At 35.5% G+C, this 14,743-nt stretch overlaps 2 protein-coding genes across 2 annotated transcripts in view; one reads left to right on the forward strand and one right to left on the reverse strand.

Annotated features, from left to right (window-relative positions):
* The window catches only part of LOC138324363 (uncharacterized), a 120,832-nt gene that overhangs the window by 8,569 nt on the left and 97,520 nt on the right, over positions 1 to 14,743 (forward strand). The gene's annotated exons all lie outside the window — the stretch shown is intronic.
* Positions 1,241 to 7,446, reverse strand: LOC138323397 (calphotin-like). Its single transcript, XM_069267988.1, has 5 exons — positions 7,368 to 7,446; positions 3,197 to 5,698; positions 2,521 to 2,958; positions 2,228 to 2,268; positions 1,241 to 1,442 (listed from the first exon to the last, which is right to left on the reverse strand). Exons 1-5 carry the CDS (start codon positions 7,441 to 7,443, stop codon positions 1,440 to 1,442), a joined length of 3,060 nt encoding a protein of 1,019 aa, XP_069124089.1. The 5' UTR covers positions 7,444 to 7,446; the 3' UTR covers positions 1,241 to 1,439.

The following is a 14,743-nucleotide window of genomic DNA, read 5'->3' on the forward strand; positions in this document are numbered from 1 at the left end:
AATGAGTTGATAATGTAAATATAAGCATTAAACTATTTTCCTATGGCATCTATGGTCTATATAGATGCCAGAGCTTTGCAGACAATCATCTCATAATGCGCGTTATGCGCTAACGCGCATTATGAAGATTGTCTGCAAAGCTCTTGCATCTATATAGACCATAGATGCCATAGGAAGATAGTTTAATGCTTAAATGTACTTACATACTGTAAATAGTAGGCCATCCTGCAGTTGCCGAGCGGTTAAATATTTCCTATTGGTGTGATTGAAACTCGCATGTAGCGGTTGGCAATTACATCTGGTACGTTGATGAATGCTATGTACACAACATTACTTTTCAAGCTAACCATTAATTTTCGATCGCTACTCCCCAGCTTGGTCACACTAAATGATCAAGATGATCATTGGTATGCTGATAGTTTGACTCAATATTAAAAACATGTCGTGTTCATAAATGACCATTGACATTAAGGATTAATAATTTGTACATCAAAATAAACAACACAGTGGCATCTCTTTTGGTGTCAATGTTCTGTACATTGTAATGTTCGAGATACAGACCAACATCAAACTGCCATAGCTTACACTCTGAATTATTCTGCCATTACTTCGTCCTGTTGAAAGCGGTAGAATGATTTTGTACTAGGAGCACTCTACATGATCTTACTTTGAAATTATTCTACAAAGTATCACATATAGGCACACAAATCTATTTTTTGTGTACGTATTTAGCCATATCGATCAAATTTGTCGCTCTCTATCTCTCTCTATATATATTACATTCTGGATAGTTTTCAAAATTGGCATAACCCATAGAGACCAGCCATGGTAATAGTCGATTCTTTACTCTCAATGTTATTTTTGTCGTTTTTGTTGTATTTTTTGTTGTTGGGTTTTGTTGTTGTTTTTGATTTTTTTTTATATTTATATATTCGAGATTTGTGTTGGGTTTTGTTGTTGTTTTTGATTTTTTTTTATATTTATATATTCGAGATTTGTTTCAGGTAAACCCTACGATAATGTTATAAAACAATCTTTCTTATTTCCACCTTTGATGTTGACAATTGCACGTGCATAAGATAAAATAAAATAAACTAGACAAAATCTTCTTAAGTTGTTCGTTTGTTTTGTAATTAATCATTATGTTCTTTTGCATTTGAACCAGAATCGTATATTGGTTTTATATAATATATTAATTATATCCTTTTCGTCTTGGTCATACTATTCATTGAAGAAAAAATAATAAAAATAAAACATTTTATTTAGATTTAATTTAAATACATAGAAATAATTATAAAAATTATCACAGTGGAAATGTACAAATTTACATAAATGAACTTTGGATTTGTAGAAGTATTGCAGCGTTCCCGCCTTCTGGAAACAGGAGTTTGTCACTCTCGCTCTCGCCCGCTTGTCTCGGCATAGACATTGTCGTCCATTTACTAGAGAAAAAGATATAAGGAAATAAAATAACATAATGACCCTTCATAGAATTAACATTAAGTTATTTACCATATTCAAAAAGTTGTCGGATCATTCTAAAACGACTTCGTTCCGTATCATCATAATTATCCTAATTTGCATAAAAGAATATTGTGTTTGTTAATAATACTGTATAAAGTGTGAAATGCAACTAAGAAGAAAACATATTCACTCATAATTGTTTAAACAAGGTAAAAAATATCTTTTGAAATATAATTATGTGGAAAATAAGCTTACAGTAAGTGTTGCGAGCAACACACGTCCCCTGCCGCCAATTACATTTTCTTATCTGTGGCAAGTTACTATTGATTTGTTATGCTTTCATTGTATAAATTTTGAACAAATTCTGTCTCGAATTATCGTCCGAAAATTTGTGAAACAATCTATTTTTAGTAACAGTGGCCTTTGTCTTTGACATTTTGACCTTAAATTCAATCCCAAGCTGTTTTCTCCTATTTTACCATTGTATGAAATTTGAACAAATTCCGTTGATGTGTTTTCACGTAATCATTCGAAAACTAAAAAATGTGATACAATCTATTTTAATTTGACCCCAAATTCAATCCTAAGCTGTATTTTCTCACATGCTACCATTGTGTGAAATTTGATCAAAATCCGTTGATTTGAATTACAAGTTATCGTCTGGAAACAAAATCCGGACCGACAGACAGACGAACAGACAGACAGACGGGAACAAACAATATAGTCCTCCGGTTTCACCGGCAAGGGACTAATAAATACTTACTCCTTCGTATGATCGCAGAGCATCGTACTTCGACGTGTATCCTACAACAGGAAAAAATAACCATACATTAAACAGAGAACAAGAGACTGGTTATCATGGATATTTATGATAAGATTAACATAAATGCTATTTTTAAACGTAAATTAAAGTTCAATATCTTTATATAAAAAAAATCTTTAACATTAGAAAAAAATATAATGTATTCTAAAGCGAAATCAATGTTGATGCAAAATTTAAAAAATAAATGCTGGAATTTTAGGATTTTGAATAATATTTGAACATAATTTAATTACCTTGTTTCTTTCTCCGTGCGGCCTCTATAAGGCCTCTTGTTCTGTCACTCACTCTATCCACGCTGTTCGTAAGGATGTCGGAACCAAAGCCTCCTGGCAAGAAGTCAAACAATGTACTTATTTTAGCTGGCCGTACATCTTTAGCATCTACTGGCCTCGCTTTTACATACAAATCTGAATTTCGTACGTTAGGATTATCCCATCTTTGATCAAATGCATTGTCTAGTTTGGCATATTCTCTTCTTGCTGCGTCATTGATCTCTGCCATTGATAGCTGGTCTGGCATTACGACATCCCCCGCTGTAGGTGGCAGGTCCGGCATTGGTGGAAGAGTTCCGTCAAACAATTGGGATTCCGGAAGATCCGGTTCTGGTGCATAACCTTCAGGAGGAAGTGACGGATCGTTAACTCCGGCACCTAGTCCCGCATCAGGTGACCCTATAACAATCGTAAATAGTTATATCACATATACAGAACATGCGGAAATAGCCTGTGAATATATAATATTTAATATTTTCCCATGCAAATGCTCTAATCTTGTCGTCTGGTTTGTTTTGTTTTATTTTTTCAATTAAAACAATTTAAAAATTCGTTTTTGAGTGATATGTAATTTAGCTACTGAATACAAATATTGTAAACCTTGGAAATGTACATTTGCTATATAAGATATATTTACCTGGTAGTGCAGGGAGATCTGGAAAGGGCATAGAACCCACATCAAATGGCGGCAGACTGCCAGGTGGAAGTACTCCTAAGGGTTCACCAAATGGATCCTGTGGTAAATCTAAGAGACCCATCACATTTGAAGGTAACACGCTTGGTATTGTTTCTTTTGGCAGCACTGGTTTCGAAACATCCTTTTTACCGGCTGAAACTTGTACGGGTGGTTCAACATATTCTGGTTCCGTAGGTGTGAAAGGTGGGTCAACTATAGCTTGATCTCCACTAACTAGTCCTTGGGCAGGAGATGGCAAACCTTTGTCAAGGGCAAACTGCTTCGACGACGTTTTGGAAGAAGTCAGCGGCTTACCAACTATCCCACCTGTAGGCACTAAAGGTTCCATAAAAGCATCAGCAGTGAAGGGACTGTTAAAACTAGAACTGAACGGGTCTGCAAATAGTTCACCAGTAGGATCGACACCCAGAGGTTCGATGGGCGGGACATAACCCGGCTTATTAGGCGATAAAACATCGGTATTATCTAAAACGTCAATAGGAGCCAGTGGGGTTAACGGACCCAAGGGATCTATTGGGGTCATCGATAAAGGGTCGACATAATTTGGGTCATTTGATGGAACACCAGTATTGATTGGATCAAAAGGACCTAATGGCAGAGCACCGAAAGGGGTATCAGCACCTGGCACAGACGGTTCGACATAATTAGGATCCTTGGCAACAATTGGTTCACCAGGGAACACAGGGATCTGCAATGGCGCGCCATCTAGTGGACCCTGCTTGTTAGAGCCAGCATAATTAGCATCCTTGCCGGGCAAAGTGGGTAGCTCAAATTGACCTAATGGATCCATGGGTAACCCATGAATGGGTTCAATGATAGGACCAAGAGGACCGGACAGATTAGGAAGGCTTTGTTCAAAATTCGAATTGTCAGCTGGAATTGGTAATTGTGGAATGTTAAGTGGATCAAGGGGCTCAAATGGGAGTTTAGGTAGAGATGGTAACGGGGCGACTAAATCTGGTGTATTTTGGATATCCAAATCACCTGTTGGAACATAATCGGCGGTTTTTGGTAGCAGAGGAAGAGAATCTGGCCCATGTGAAATGGGATCAATTGGTCCCTTCGGTGCTACATAGTCAGACTTTATCGTAACAGGAACGGAATCAATTGCATTCTTTGGCGCAACATAATCTGAATTAGGTGATGTAAGGATGGGGTCAACTATTTCCTTTGGCTCTACATAGCCAGAATTATGCGGCAAAGGCAAAAGATCAACTACGTTCTTTGGCGCAACATAGTCTTCTTTTGGTAATGGAATGATGGGATCAATTAGTTCTTTTGGCTTAACATAATCTGCTTTGGGTGATGGCATGATGGGGTCTATTAGTTCTTTTGGTGCTACATAGTCTGCTTTGGGTGATGGCATGATGGGGTCTATTAGTTCTTTTGGCGCTACATAGTCTGCTTTGGGTGATGGCAGGATGGGGTCAACAATTTTCTTTGGCGCTACATATCCAGGATCTGTCGGCAAAGGAAGGTGATCAACTGCATCCTTTGGCTCAACATAATCTGCTTTTGTTAATGGCATGATGGGGTCTATTAGTTCTTTTGGTGCTACATAGTCTGCTTTGGGTGATGGCATGATGGGGTCTATTAGTTCTTTTGGTGCTACATAGTCTGCTTTAGGTGATGGCATGATGGGATCAACTTGTTTCTTTGGCACAACATAGTCCGATTTGGGTGATAGAGGGAGGGAATCGGCTAGTTCATTCGGTGCTACGTAACCAGGCTCGTTCGACAGAGGAACTGGTTCCTTTTGTGCTATATAATCAGGTTTGGGTGGTAATGGAACTGGTCCTGCCGGTACTTTTGGTTCTACATAACCTGGCTCTGTTGGCAAAGGAAGAGGATCGACAATTTCTTTTGGTGTTATATAGTCTGGCTTGACCTTCAGGGATGGTACTGGATCTTTTGTTGAAATATGATTTGGTCCCATCGGTAGTGGCAGTGGAAGAGGTTCGGCAATGAGAGAAGGCTTGCGTGGTGTGACATAACTTCTATCGTTTACTGGGTTTGTTCTCTCAATGAAATCATTTAAATTGGTTGGTAGAAAATTACCAAAACCGAGAACGGTTGATGGTATCCGTGGGGAAGGGTTAACTCCACGTGCTGTTGGTGAATAACTTGGCGTTCGTCTAGGAAGAATGTCTTGTAAATCCGGCGTAAATCTGGGCCTTTTAATAGCTGACGTATATGTTCTTCTTCCTTTTCGGGATCCTTTTCTATTTGTTCTAAGAAGCTTAGCACTTAAAGATTGAAGATAACTGCGACGTCTAGCCGGGGAAGCATTCCGAAATCGTCGTCCTCCAGTAAATGATTCAAATGAAGGTTCTAGGCCACGAAATCTCTCTGGAATACGGGACGAACCCGATGGAAGAAACCCTCCATTATTTAGTTCTTGCTCCGAGAGATTTATAAGTTCCTGTCGTCTCCGTAAATTAGCTGTAATATAAATTGATAACTCCTATCAACATTTTATCCGAATTTTTGTTATACGCTGAAAAAGGTATTATTTAAAAGCCCACAGCGTCAAAGAAAATACGAATAAAAGTCCATGAACAACATTTAGGGGAAAATATGTCTGTTTAGGGTTACATTTGCAAAACTGGCTGGAACTGGAGTTTGAGATCAAAATCCCGACTTTTATTTTTTTTCGTAGAAAAGACGAAAATAAAATTAGGTTCGGGGGTCAAAAATTAGGGTCGGTCGGGTAACCCTAAACAGACATATCTTTTGGCCTTATATCGTCAGCATATCTTTATCAGTGACCTGATATATTAACGTTACAACACCAACCAAATTTTCTGTGTAAATCTTAACAATGGAGGTTCATTTCGATGATTTGCCGCTTGGCGTAGTGATAGTCATTTACTGCGCGCTAATTAGGAAGTCGTCAGGAATAATAAGACGATTCTATGAAAATTACCTATTTAAAGTTTTTTGATAAAATGTTCAAGACATGACCAATTTTGTAGCCATATTGAAAGCTGCGTATCCATCAATTCAATCACAGGTACGCCTGTATTTTATCGGTGTCTATTTCATTTCTGCCTTAAATCTTTATAACGAAAATGCAACGAAAATATTTAGCGACGTAGTAGCATTTCATATTTCAGTTTAAGTGAATCAATTAAGTCTTAATCCGAAACATTTACACATCTTAATACATTAGTTTCTTGACCCTTTTTCATTGGATCTTCTACTTTTTAAGTTTTTGAAGTTTTGATATGACAAAAATAGTGAAAATGACATATTTTGTTCTTCATGGCAACATATGAATACATATGTAAAAGGATTAAAATTAGTTTAATTGCTAAACTATTTCGTAAAAAAAGACTGGTTTGACAGTTCCGCAAACTTAAAGATGCTTCACCGCCGACATATTGGTTTTTTTTACTATCAAAAACAGGAGTAGATGATTTAGTATTTTTCTTCAGTTACAAAAGTTAGATACTTTACACCATTACCAACATTGAAAAGTTTGAGCTTCTAATTTACTTCAAGTTAAAAAATATGAAAAACAATTAATTGCATCCCGAAAAAAATCCGTGGCACTATATCCTATATGAAATGAAGTGCTGATTGCGCATGCACCAAAGGCAAAAACAAAATTATTTTATATGACATATATATACACGATTAAACACATATCATTGTTCAAATAATGAATATCATTTATGCTTTGTCGGCAGTGGAGTATCTTTAAATATTAATCAAAAGATGTTGCCTTATTAAATAATTTGTCATATATATTTTAAAACTGGCAAAAAGTCAAGAAAAACACATACATGTCTAATAGATGCCTTTAAATAGCGTTCGCTCAAAAAGAAAACAATTGATAAATCTTTTATACCGAAAACTTAGAATATTTCAATACTTTTTTTTTATAATATATGTGTTATTTGTTTGTCCTGAAAAATTATTTATTAAATTAGTCATATCAATTTAACCAACTGCTGTTGTCACAATAGAGCTAAGATGATAATACATGTAGTTTCATAATAATTTACAGAAATCCAGCAAAAGCGATTAAACTTAAAATGCAAAAAATGACATGTCATCAAATAAAATAATTATTCTCAAAAGATCGTATTTAAATGATAATAATTACCTATCCTCTTCCTCTCTCCCTGCAGTTGAGCAAGTGCCGTCCCTAGTATTAACGAAATGAGTATTATCTTCTTCATTTTTATCTGGAAAAAATATTAGAAAATCGAAATAAAAATAAAATTTCTAAATGTCATTCGTAAAATCATAAAATGGTGATAAAATGATCCACTGTGTGCCTTGTAAAAGATGAAGTCACACCACAACGCGATGCCGTGTGTAAGTATGTAGGGCTCCTTCTGTATCTTACCTGTTCAGTGTCTTGTTAAGTTCTGTTAACGATATGTAAACTTATGGTTTATATACTTCGTTACAGGGAAGTCTATTTAGAGCAGCTGTAGTTGACGTAATGAAACCACACATATTCTAGAATGTAAAGAGAAAAAAACAGACGTACACCGCATTGCTATGCGTAGTGACGTCATATGATATATAGACAATACTTGATCTCTATTTGGGACGCCAGTGTCGCGCTTGGCTGCACACGACATAGTTCTAGTGGACAAATCACCTGTCAAAGAAACGTTGTGACCTACGTCACACCTGATGGGTTGGTTTTTATACTTAAATTAATTCAAAATCCACGTAACGTCTGCTAATTAAGATTTCTCTATCTAGGTTATAAGAGAATTGTTGTTTTTTATGAATTTATTTATTTCATAAGTCAATTATTCGACGGCTGTTTTTTTACGTCATTCAAATGACAAAATGTTTTTTCCAGATGTTGTGTAAGTTGTTGCTATAATACTGCATTCAACATGTAAGATATTCAATTAGTTTATGACAAGTCTTTCATTAGTGTCAACCGATATGCAAGGATTGGTAAAAAGAGATGAGTGGTAAATATTGTCATCATTATCAATTATAGTAAGCCCACCATTAGTTATGTAATGTATAGGTTTTTGGTTTTGAAAAGTTATCATATTATCACATTATTTATATTTATACATATAAGGTTTACGAAAGACAAATCATATTATTTCCATTAAGTTTTCTTGCAAATTCAGTGAATATTTGAAAAAAAAATTCATTTGCGAAAATAGCGTCAAAATATACTGGTTTTGTTTTGTCGATTTAGAACTCATTTACCATAAGATTTTTCAGGACAATTTAACTGCTTTGAAACCCGAGACTTCTCTTTGTTTGAACAGGTGATATGTCTGGTAAATGGAGATTAACGATGACGAAATCATTACTAGATTACTGGTCGGAAAGGTATTTAATGTCATTCTCTCTCTTTTTTTACTACATGAAGAATGTACATCGAATTAGCTAATATTGCATCATACCTCAAAGTGTTGAGCGGCGATCCGTTCATTTTTTAAATTTCGAAAGAAGAAATTTTCAATATGTTCATTAACTCATATATCCCTGATATCTGTTAGGAAAGGATTTATGTAGATGAGTTTAACTAACAATTGAAAAATCTAAACATAGCATCGATAAAAAAGCACAGCAATGAAATAAGTCGAGGTTGCGAGATAGCACACAGGGATCTGAGAATTAGTTACAGATTATATAATCATGGACCCACCAGAGTGCCCTAAGACCATTTTTAGAGGTCTAGATTAAAAAAACGATAAAAATCATGCTCTAGGTGGTACTATATACGAGAAGGGTGGAAAGCATTTAAATTTCTAACCTCTTCTCGGGACGTTGTACATCTATATATTGAGTTCGCCGTTACTATTCAAACATGTACATCTGTGGACTTTTTACAGCCGGCCATTGAGATTGCAGCCGAAGTCTCGCTTATGCATATTATATCAGCCACGAAACCAGTATGCATTTTTAAAGATGCTACACCGCCGACAGAGCATAAATGGTGTTCATCATTTGAACAATAACTAGTGTTTAATCATGTATATGTATGTCTAATTAACACAAAAAATAATGAAAAAAAATATTTTGCCTTTGGTGCTTTGGCAATCAGTACTTCATTCCATATAGGATATAGTGCCACGGAATTTTTTCGAGATGCAATTAATTATTTTTTTTATATTTTTAACTTAAAATAAAATCAGAAACTCAAACTTTTCAATGGTGGTAATGGTGTAAATTAAGTAACTTTTGTAACTGAAGAAAAATACTAAATCGTCTGATCCTGTTTTTTGATAGTGAAAAAATACCATTTGTCGGCGGTGGAGCATCTTAAATTAGATGGCTTCAAGATGTTTGTCAAAATGGGGCTTATATCATCTTAATGACGGCACTTTGTAAAGCTGTATAGGATTATTTTGAAAGGAAAATTATCGCTCTTTCCAACGGTAGTAACCGTTTTTATGACGATTTTTATGACGATGTAAGCCTACTAGAAATGTATTTTTTATGCCAGACATGGAATATACAAATAGTCAAAAGCAAAACGTTTATCAAAAGTATACCGGACCTTGTTTACTGACACTATTGTGACATGGATACAATACTGCACGATTGATACTTCCGTTACTGCTTAGTTTAATTTTATACAAGAGATACTTTAAATTATTTCTTTTCATGCAACCAGATATTATCTTAAAACTGATTTCATTAAACCAAACTACCTTGTAATAACATAATTTAAAAGTGCTGAATTGAATCTTTATTGAAACAGTTGTTATTTATTTACATTTGAGGTTAATGGCTTATCCTGCTGACGTAGTGATCTATATGTAAATAATGTTTTCTCCCATTTCCTTGTGAGTGCACTGATAGACATAATGAGTTTTGCGGTGCAGCTCAAGGAAGTAAAAGTAGTAACAGATTTTAATGCTTCTGTCAACATAGGCATACGAACTACATTTTTAAACTGAAAGCGCAATACTAAAAGTAAATCAAATATTTAGATTTTCTTAATTTGATAAAAATTGAATAAACTCGTAATATTTCTGTTAGATAATGAAACTGACAACACTGGTCTTACTCATTTTTATAATGCTTGATCAAAAAGAGGGAGGGGTGAATAGTTAAGCTATCCCAACATATTACCACAAGGTTCGAATCCCATGTGGGACAGTTGCAAGGTACTGACTGTAGGACGGTGGTTTTTCTCTGAGTACTCCGGCTTTCCTTCGTCAACAAACCTCCATGGCGCGTACTTACATGACCTTGACATTCAAGTTATAACTAATAAAATCAACTCACTCCTTGGTGAATTTATACGTACGACATTGTAGCTGTTTTCCTCGCGTTTTATCTTACATACTCTATTATAAATACGCTGTGACTAAATATATACAGGATGAAAATGGATAACGGAAATAATCGTCGACAGGCAAGCATATTTACTGTCAATGTAGTTAGTGGTAATGTAATATTAGCAGTTTTCGCAATAGAAACAGTGCTTTAAATAAGTCAATCTGATTAAAATGCAGATCCCTATTACCACTCCGTTCAATAGAAGATCTGACAACATCCCATAAGAGGTCATGTTCGGATGACCTTTTACCACGTGTACTTCAAATCGAATACATTTTCTACACCTTGCTACGTGAATTTATACCGCCATTTCGTCCCAATATATGTATACATTTAGCATTGTTGTGCACTTTGGAAGAGATGACCACGTGCACGAATATAATTAGGACAGCTTTTTCAAACCATTTCGTCCCCAGTCAAGATTTTGGCAGTGCCAATATTTGATCAGCCATTTCCGAAGGTCATCTTGACGTGACCCCTTATGGGATGTTGTCAGATTCTCTTATCAAACGTAATGATAAAAAGGATCTGTATTAAATTAGGTTGTAAGTATTTGTGCTAATCGTATTTTTGGTTTTTATATATACATGTATGCTTACAGTCTAAATTCATCATTGTTTTGCGCTAGAATGTTAGATTGCACTTAGAACATAATAACATGACGAAAATGGTATCTACACTGGCAATATTTCTCCATTCTTCACGTGAAATTAACAGGATGATGTAATAAATACACGCCGAACATAGTTTTGTGTACTTATTTATGAACGAGACAAAAATACCCCAAATATTGTATCATATGCATTATATGTAGCTTAATTATAATCAACCAGCCATCATCGCAGCAAACGAGTCTGTTCATATGCAGACGTTTTTTCTTTAAATGAAAGTTAATTTGGATTTTCAAATTGATTATTTAATGATCCGTTAAAAAAATAGAAATCATGATGTATTCTGTTTCAGAATTTTAAAATTGTAATTACATGCAGTAAATTAACTATATAGGTTGTTACCTGGACTCAATATAAATGTTAATGAAATATTTTCGGTTGTTTTCACACGTACTTGCTTGAAAATCGCATATATAGCGGGTGTCCATAATTCGCTGGGGTCCTAATTTCGCCATTTTTATGATAACAAGTGCTAATTTTCGTAATCATGACATAAGATGAACAGCAAAGTATCAGTAAGAAATGAAGATGATCTTCATATCAATATTCAAATAATAAAATTCCATTCCATATTGGTAGTCAGGCCTTTTTGCAGTTCAGTTTTTAGGAGGGGCAACGACTTCCTGTGGGGGTATCAAACAGATTGACTTAATAGAAGATATTGTTTATTTTGTCTGATTCCACACAATGTTGAATGAGTGGCGTATGTAATAATCAAATGACAGTGCATGGATATATAGATTTATTTGATATATTTTTATATGTACATTTAAATCGTCTTTATTTACCAAAATGGCATAATGTGAATACCCTACGGGAAAATGGTACCTAAAATCGGGAGGTTATTTTACCCTATTGATACAAAAAATATAGCATTCATTCTTTTGTAAGTGCTTAGATTTGTACGCGCAATATTAAGTTGCAACAACTATAAAATTGCATTACAGTGATTTGATGAAATCTCGTGCCGATGACATTTTGGTTTTTAGAAACATATGGATAGTAAAAACGCTTTAAATACGGAAAACATCATTCATGGGAAATACAACTTCGCACGGCGTTGTATGATACACATCTCGCGAGTTTTGAAGTTCATTGTTATCTCTGCCGATTCAATGTTTCATGACTAGCCTCTTCATGTAACAAAACAATTGTTTCATGCCGTTATCAGTCAAAACACACTTCCCGACGTGTTGGGGGAAACCCTAGGAACTGTGTCCCTAGATTTTCGGCCTTATAATGCATGAAGCAACTGTATATTCTTGAAGGGTTAATATTATGCTAAGAAATAACACACTAATACACACATGCCTACAAAAAATTGTGCTTGCAAACTTTTGTGAGAATCCGCTGTGCATATTCACACAGATTGCAATCGGTTTTTTTCATACCCCAATAAAAAAAACCCGACATCAATGCTTATAATCTAGATAAAATAAAGTGTGTCACTAGTTAAATGTATCGGGCGTTCGCGCCTTTTTCTGATTTTTTCTCATAGTGGTTTTGCCAATCAGAAAGCCAGATTTGGTATGAAAACAAAGAAAAATTGATTATATTGCAATAATTTGAAGTTTCGTGGTAAATCAAAGGGGCTTGTACAAGACTACATCGATGGCGTTGCTGACGTCACTATTACATGGCAGAGTCTAATAACTGGATAAAACTGTATGCCGTACATTACTGTAAATATTTATATATTCATCGTACTGATATACCAGTTCGTTTTGTTTGCATCAAAAATGTAAAGGGTGTGTAACATTAGGGTGATGTGTACAAACATGTTCAACACACAACAGTATCCATAATCATATTAATTGAACGATGTCCTTTTATCTTTGAATGCGGGTAATGTGTCCGGAATTACGTTGTTTCGAAATTTATACCATCCTGCAGTGATAGTGCACCGCAGTGCTTAGCAGACGAATGCTGAATATATAGGGGTGGGCTACAGAACTACGAAGGTAAGTTTTTTTCGATGTGAGTTTGTATCTGTATGGTATATTTTTGTCGTACTATTAATGACCATTTTTTAAACACCCTATGACTTCGGCAATACGACTTGCCTAACGTTAAAGTCGTGCAGTGCTTGTAAACTGCTGTATCTTACTGACGGATAACTACTGCTGTATAAACGTGTGCTTTATGCGTCAATACGAAATGCTTTATCCTTGAATACGATCTCGTGAATTTGTTCCACATCTGACGGAATATTTTCTAACTTGACCCCGAACTTTAACCTTCCGATGAATGAAAAATCATTCAGTCCCGCTAAAAAGTGATGTCACATTCACCGGGATGACGTCGTTTTTACAATAGGGCCTATCGAAAATCTCGCATGGCGGTGTCGTCTTTTCTGCGCTCACGACAAAGGTATGTATTGTAAAGTAGGTTCTTTTTTTCATTTTGCTTCAGTAATATTACACACGAAATAGAATTACTGGTACTGTTTGCGAATGCGCTTATATATTTTCCTCGACAGTAAAAAGGATTACACACTCATCATTCGGTTTAATAAATGATTCTTTTCCTCCGCATCAAAGACGTGTTTCGCTTCAGGCGAAACCAAGTAAATAGCTGGTAATTTGAATGTCATAATAGTTGCAGGATTAACAGAATATACGGTTAGTATCTTACAATACAAGTTTTATTTTGGTGCTCGACACGGAAAGCCGAGATGACGAGGCTTTTTCCAAAGTCTCGCACCAAAATAAACCTTGTATTGTAAGATACTAACCATGTATTCTCTAGGATATTAGTACACTTATTGTATCTTCAGTGACACCGACCATTGGAGATGACGTAGCACTGAACGACGAGCGGATTCTGACAGATGGACGTCGTCAGAGAACGTCCGAGTGGAGGCAGGGTATGATTATTCGTATTTAGTATTATCTTGCCCCTGTGATATAATCGAGTGAAAATATCGAAGTTTCTAAGTGACGGTGGTTAAATGTGTATGCGATATTGTCCAGTTTTTTTTTTAATTTAAAACCATTTGGTATAAGTCGTAGTTTTTTGTCAATCTGATTAAAATACAGAACATTATAACCACTCCGTTCAATAGATGATCTGACAACATCCCATAAGGGGTAATGTCCGGATGACCTTTTTACCACGTGTGCTTTCAAATCAAATACATTTTCTACACCTTGCTGTCAATTGATAATGCCATTTCGTCCCAGTATACATATACATTTAACTTTGTTGTGCTCTTTGGGCGAGATAACTACACGAAAATAATTCGGACAGCTTTTTAAAACTATTTCGTCCCCAGTCAAGATTCTGGCGGCAGCAATTTGATAGGCCATTTTCCAAAGGTCACCAGAACGTGACCCCTAATTGTCAGGTCCTCTTATCAAACGTAGTGATAATAAAGGATCTGTAATTTAGTCAGATTGAGCATTTTGTGCATCTTGATAAACGTCGACCTTGCTTTCAAAATCAGCAGGCCTACTTGGTCGCGACCAGTTACCGTGATTTCTCACGCACAATTTCTTGAGTGTTTTTAACAGCCTCATATACGGTAGCCATG

Source organism: Argopecten irradians, chromosome 5 (assembly GCF_041381155.1).
Source record: "Argopecten irradians isolate NY chromosome 5, Ai_NY, whole genome shotgun sequence".
NCBI lineage: Eukaryota > Metazoa > Mollusca > Bivalvia > Pectinida > Pectinidae > Argopecten > Argopecten irradians.

Bases quoted from the DNA above. Each gene is read 5' to 3' on its own strand.
- LOC138323397 (XM_069267988.1), bottom strand. From the start codon at position 7,443: ATGAAGAAGATAATACTCATTTCGTTAATACTAGGGACGGCACTTGCT. The intron at 5,699-7,367 runs GTAATTATTATC...TTTATATTACAG, and splicing joins GGGAGAGAGGAAGAGGATAG to CTAATTTACGGAGACGACAG. The intron at 2,959-3,196 runs GTAAATATATCT...CGATTGTTATAG, and splicing joins AGATCTCCCTGCACTACCAG to GGTCACCTGATGCGGGACTA.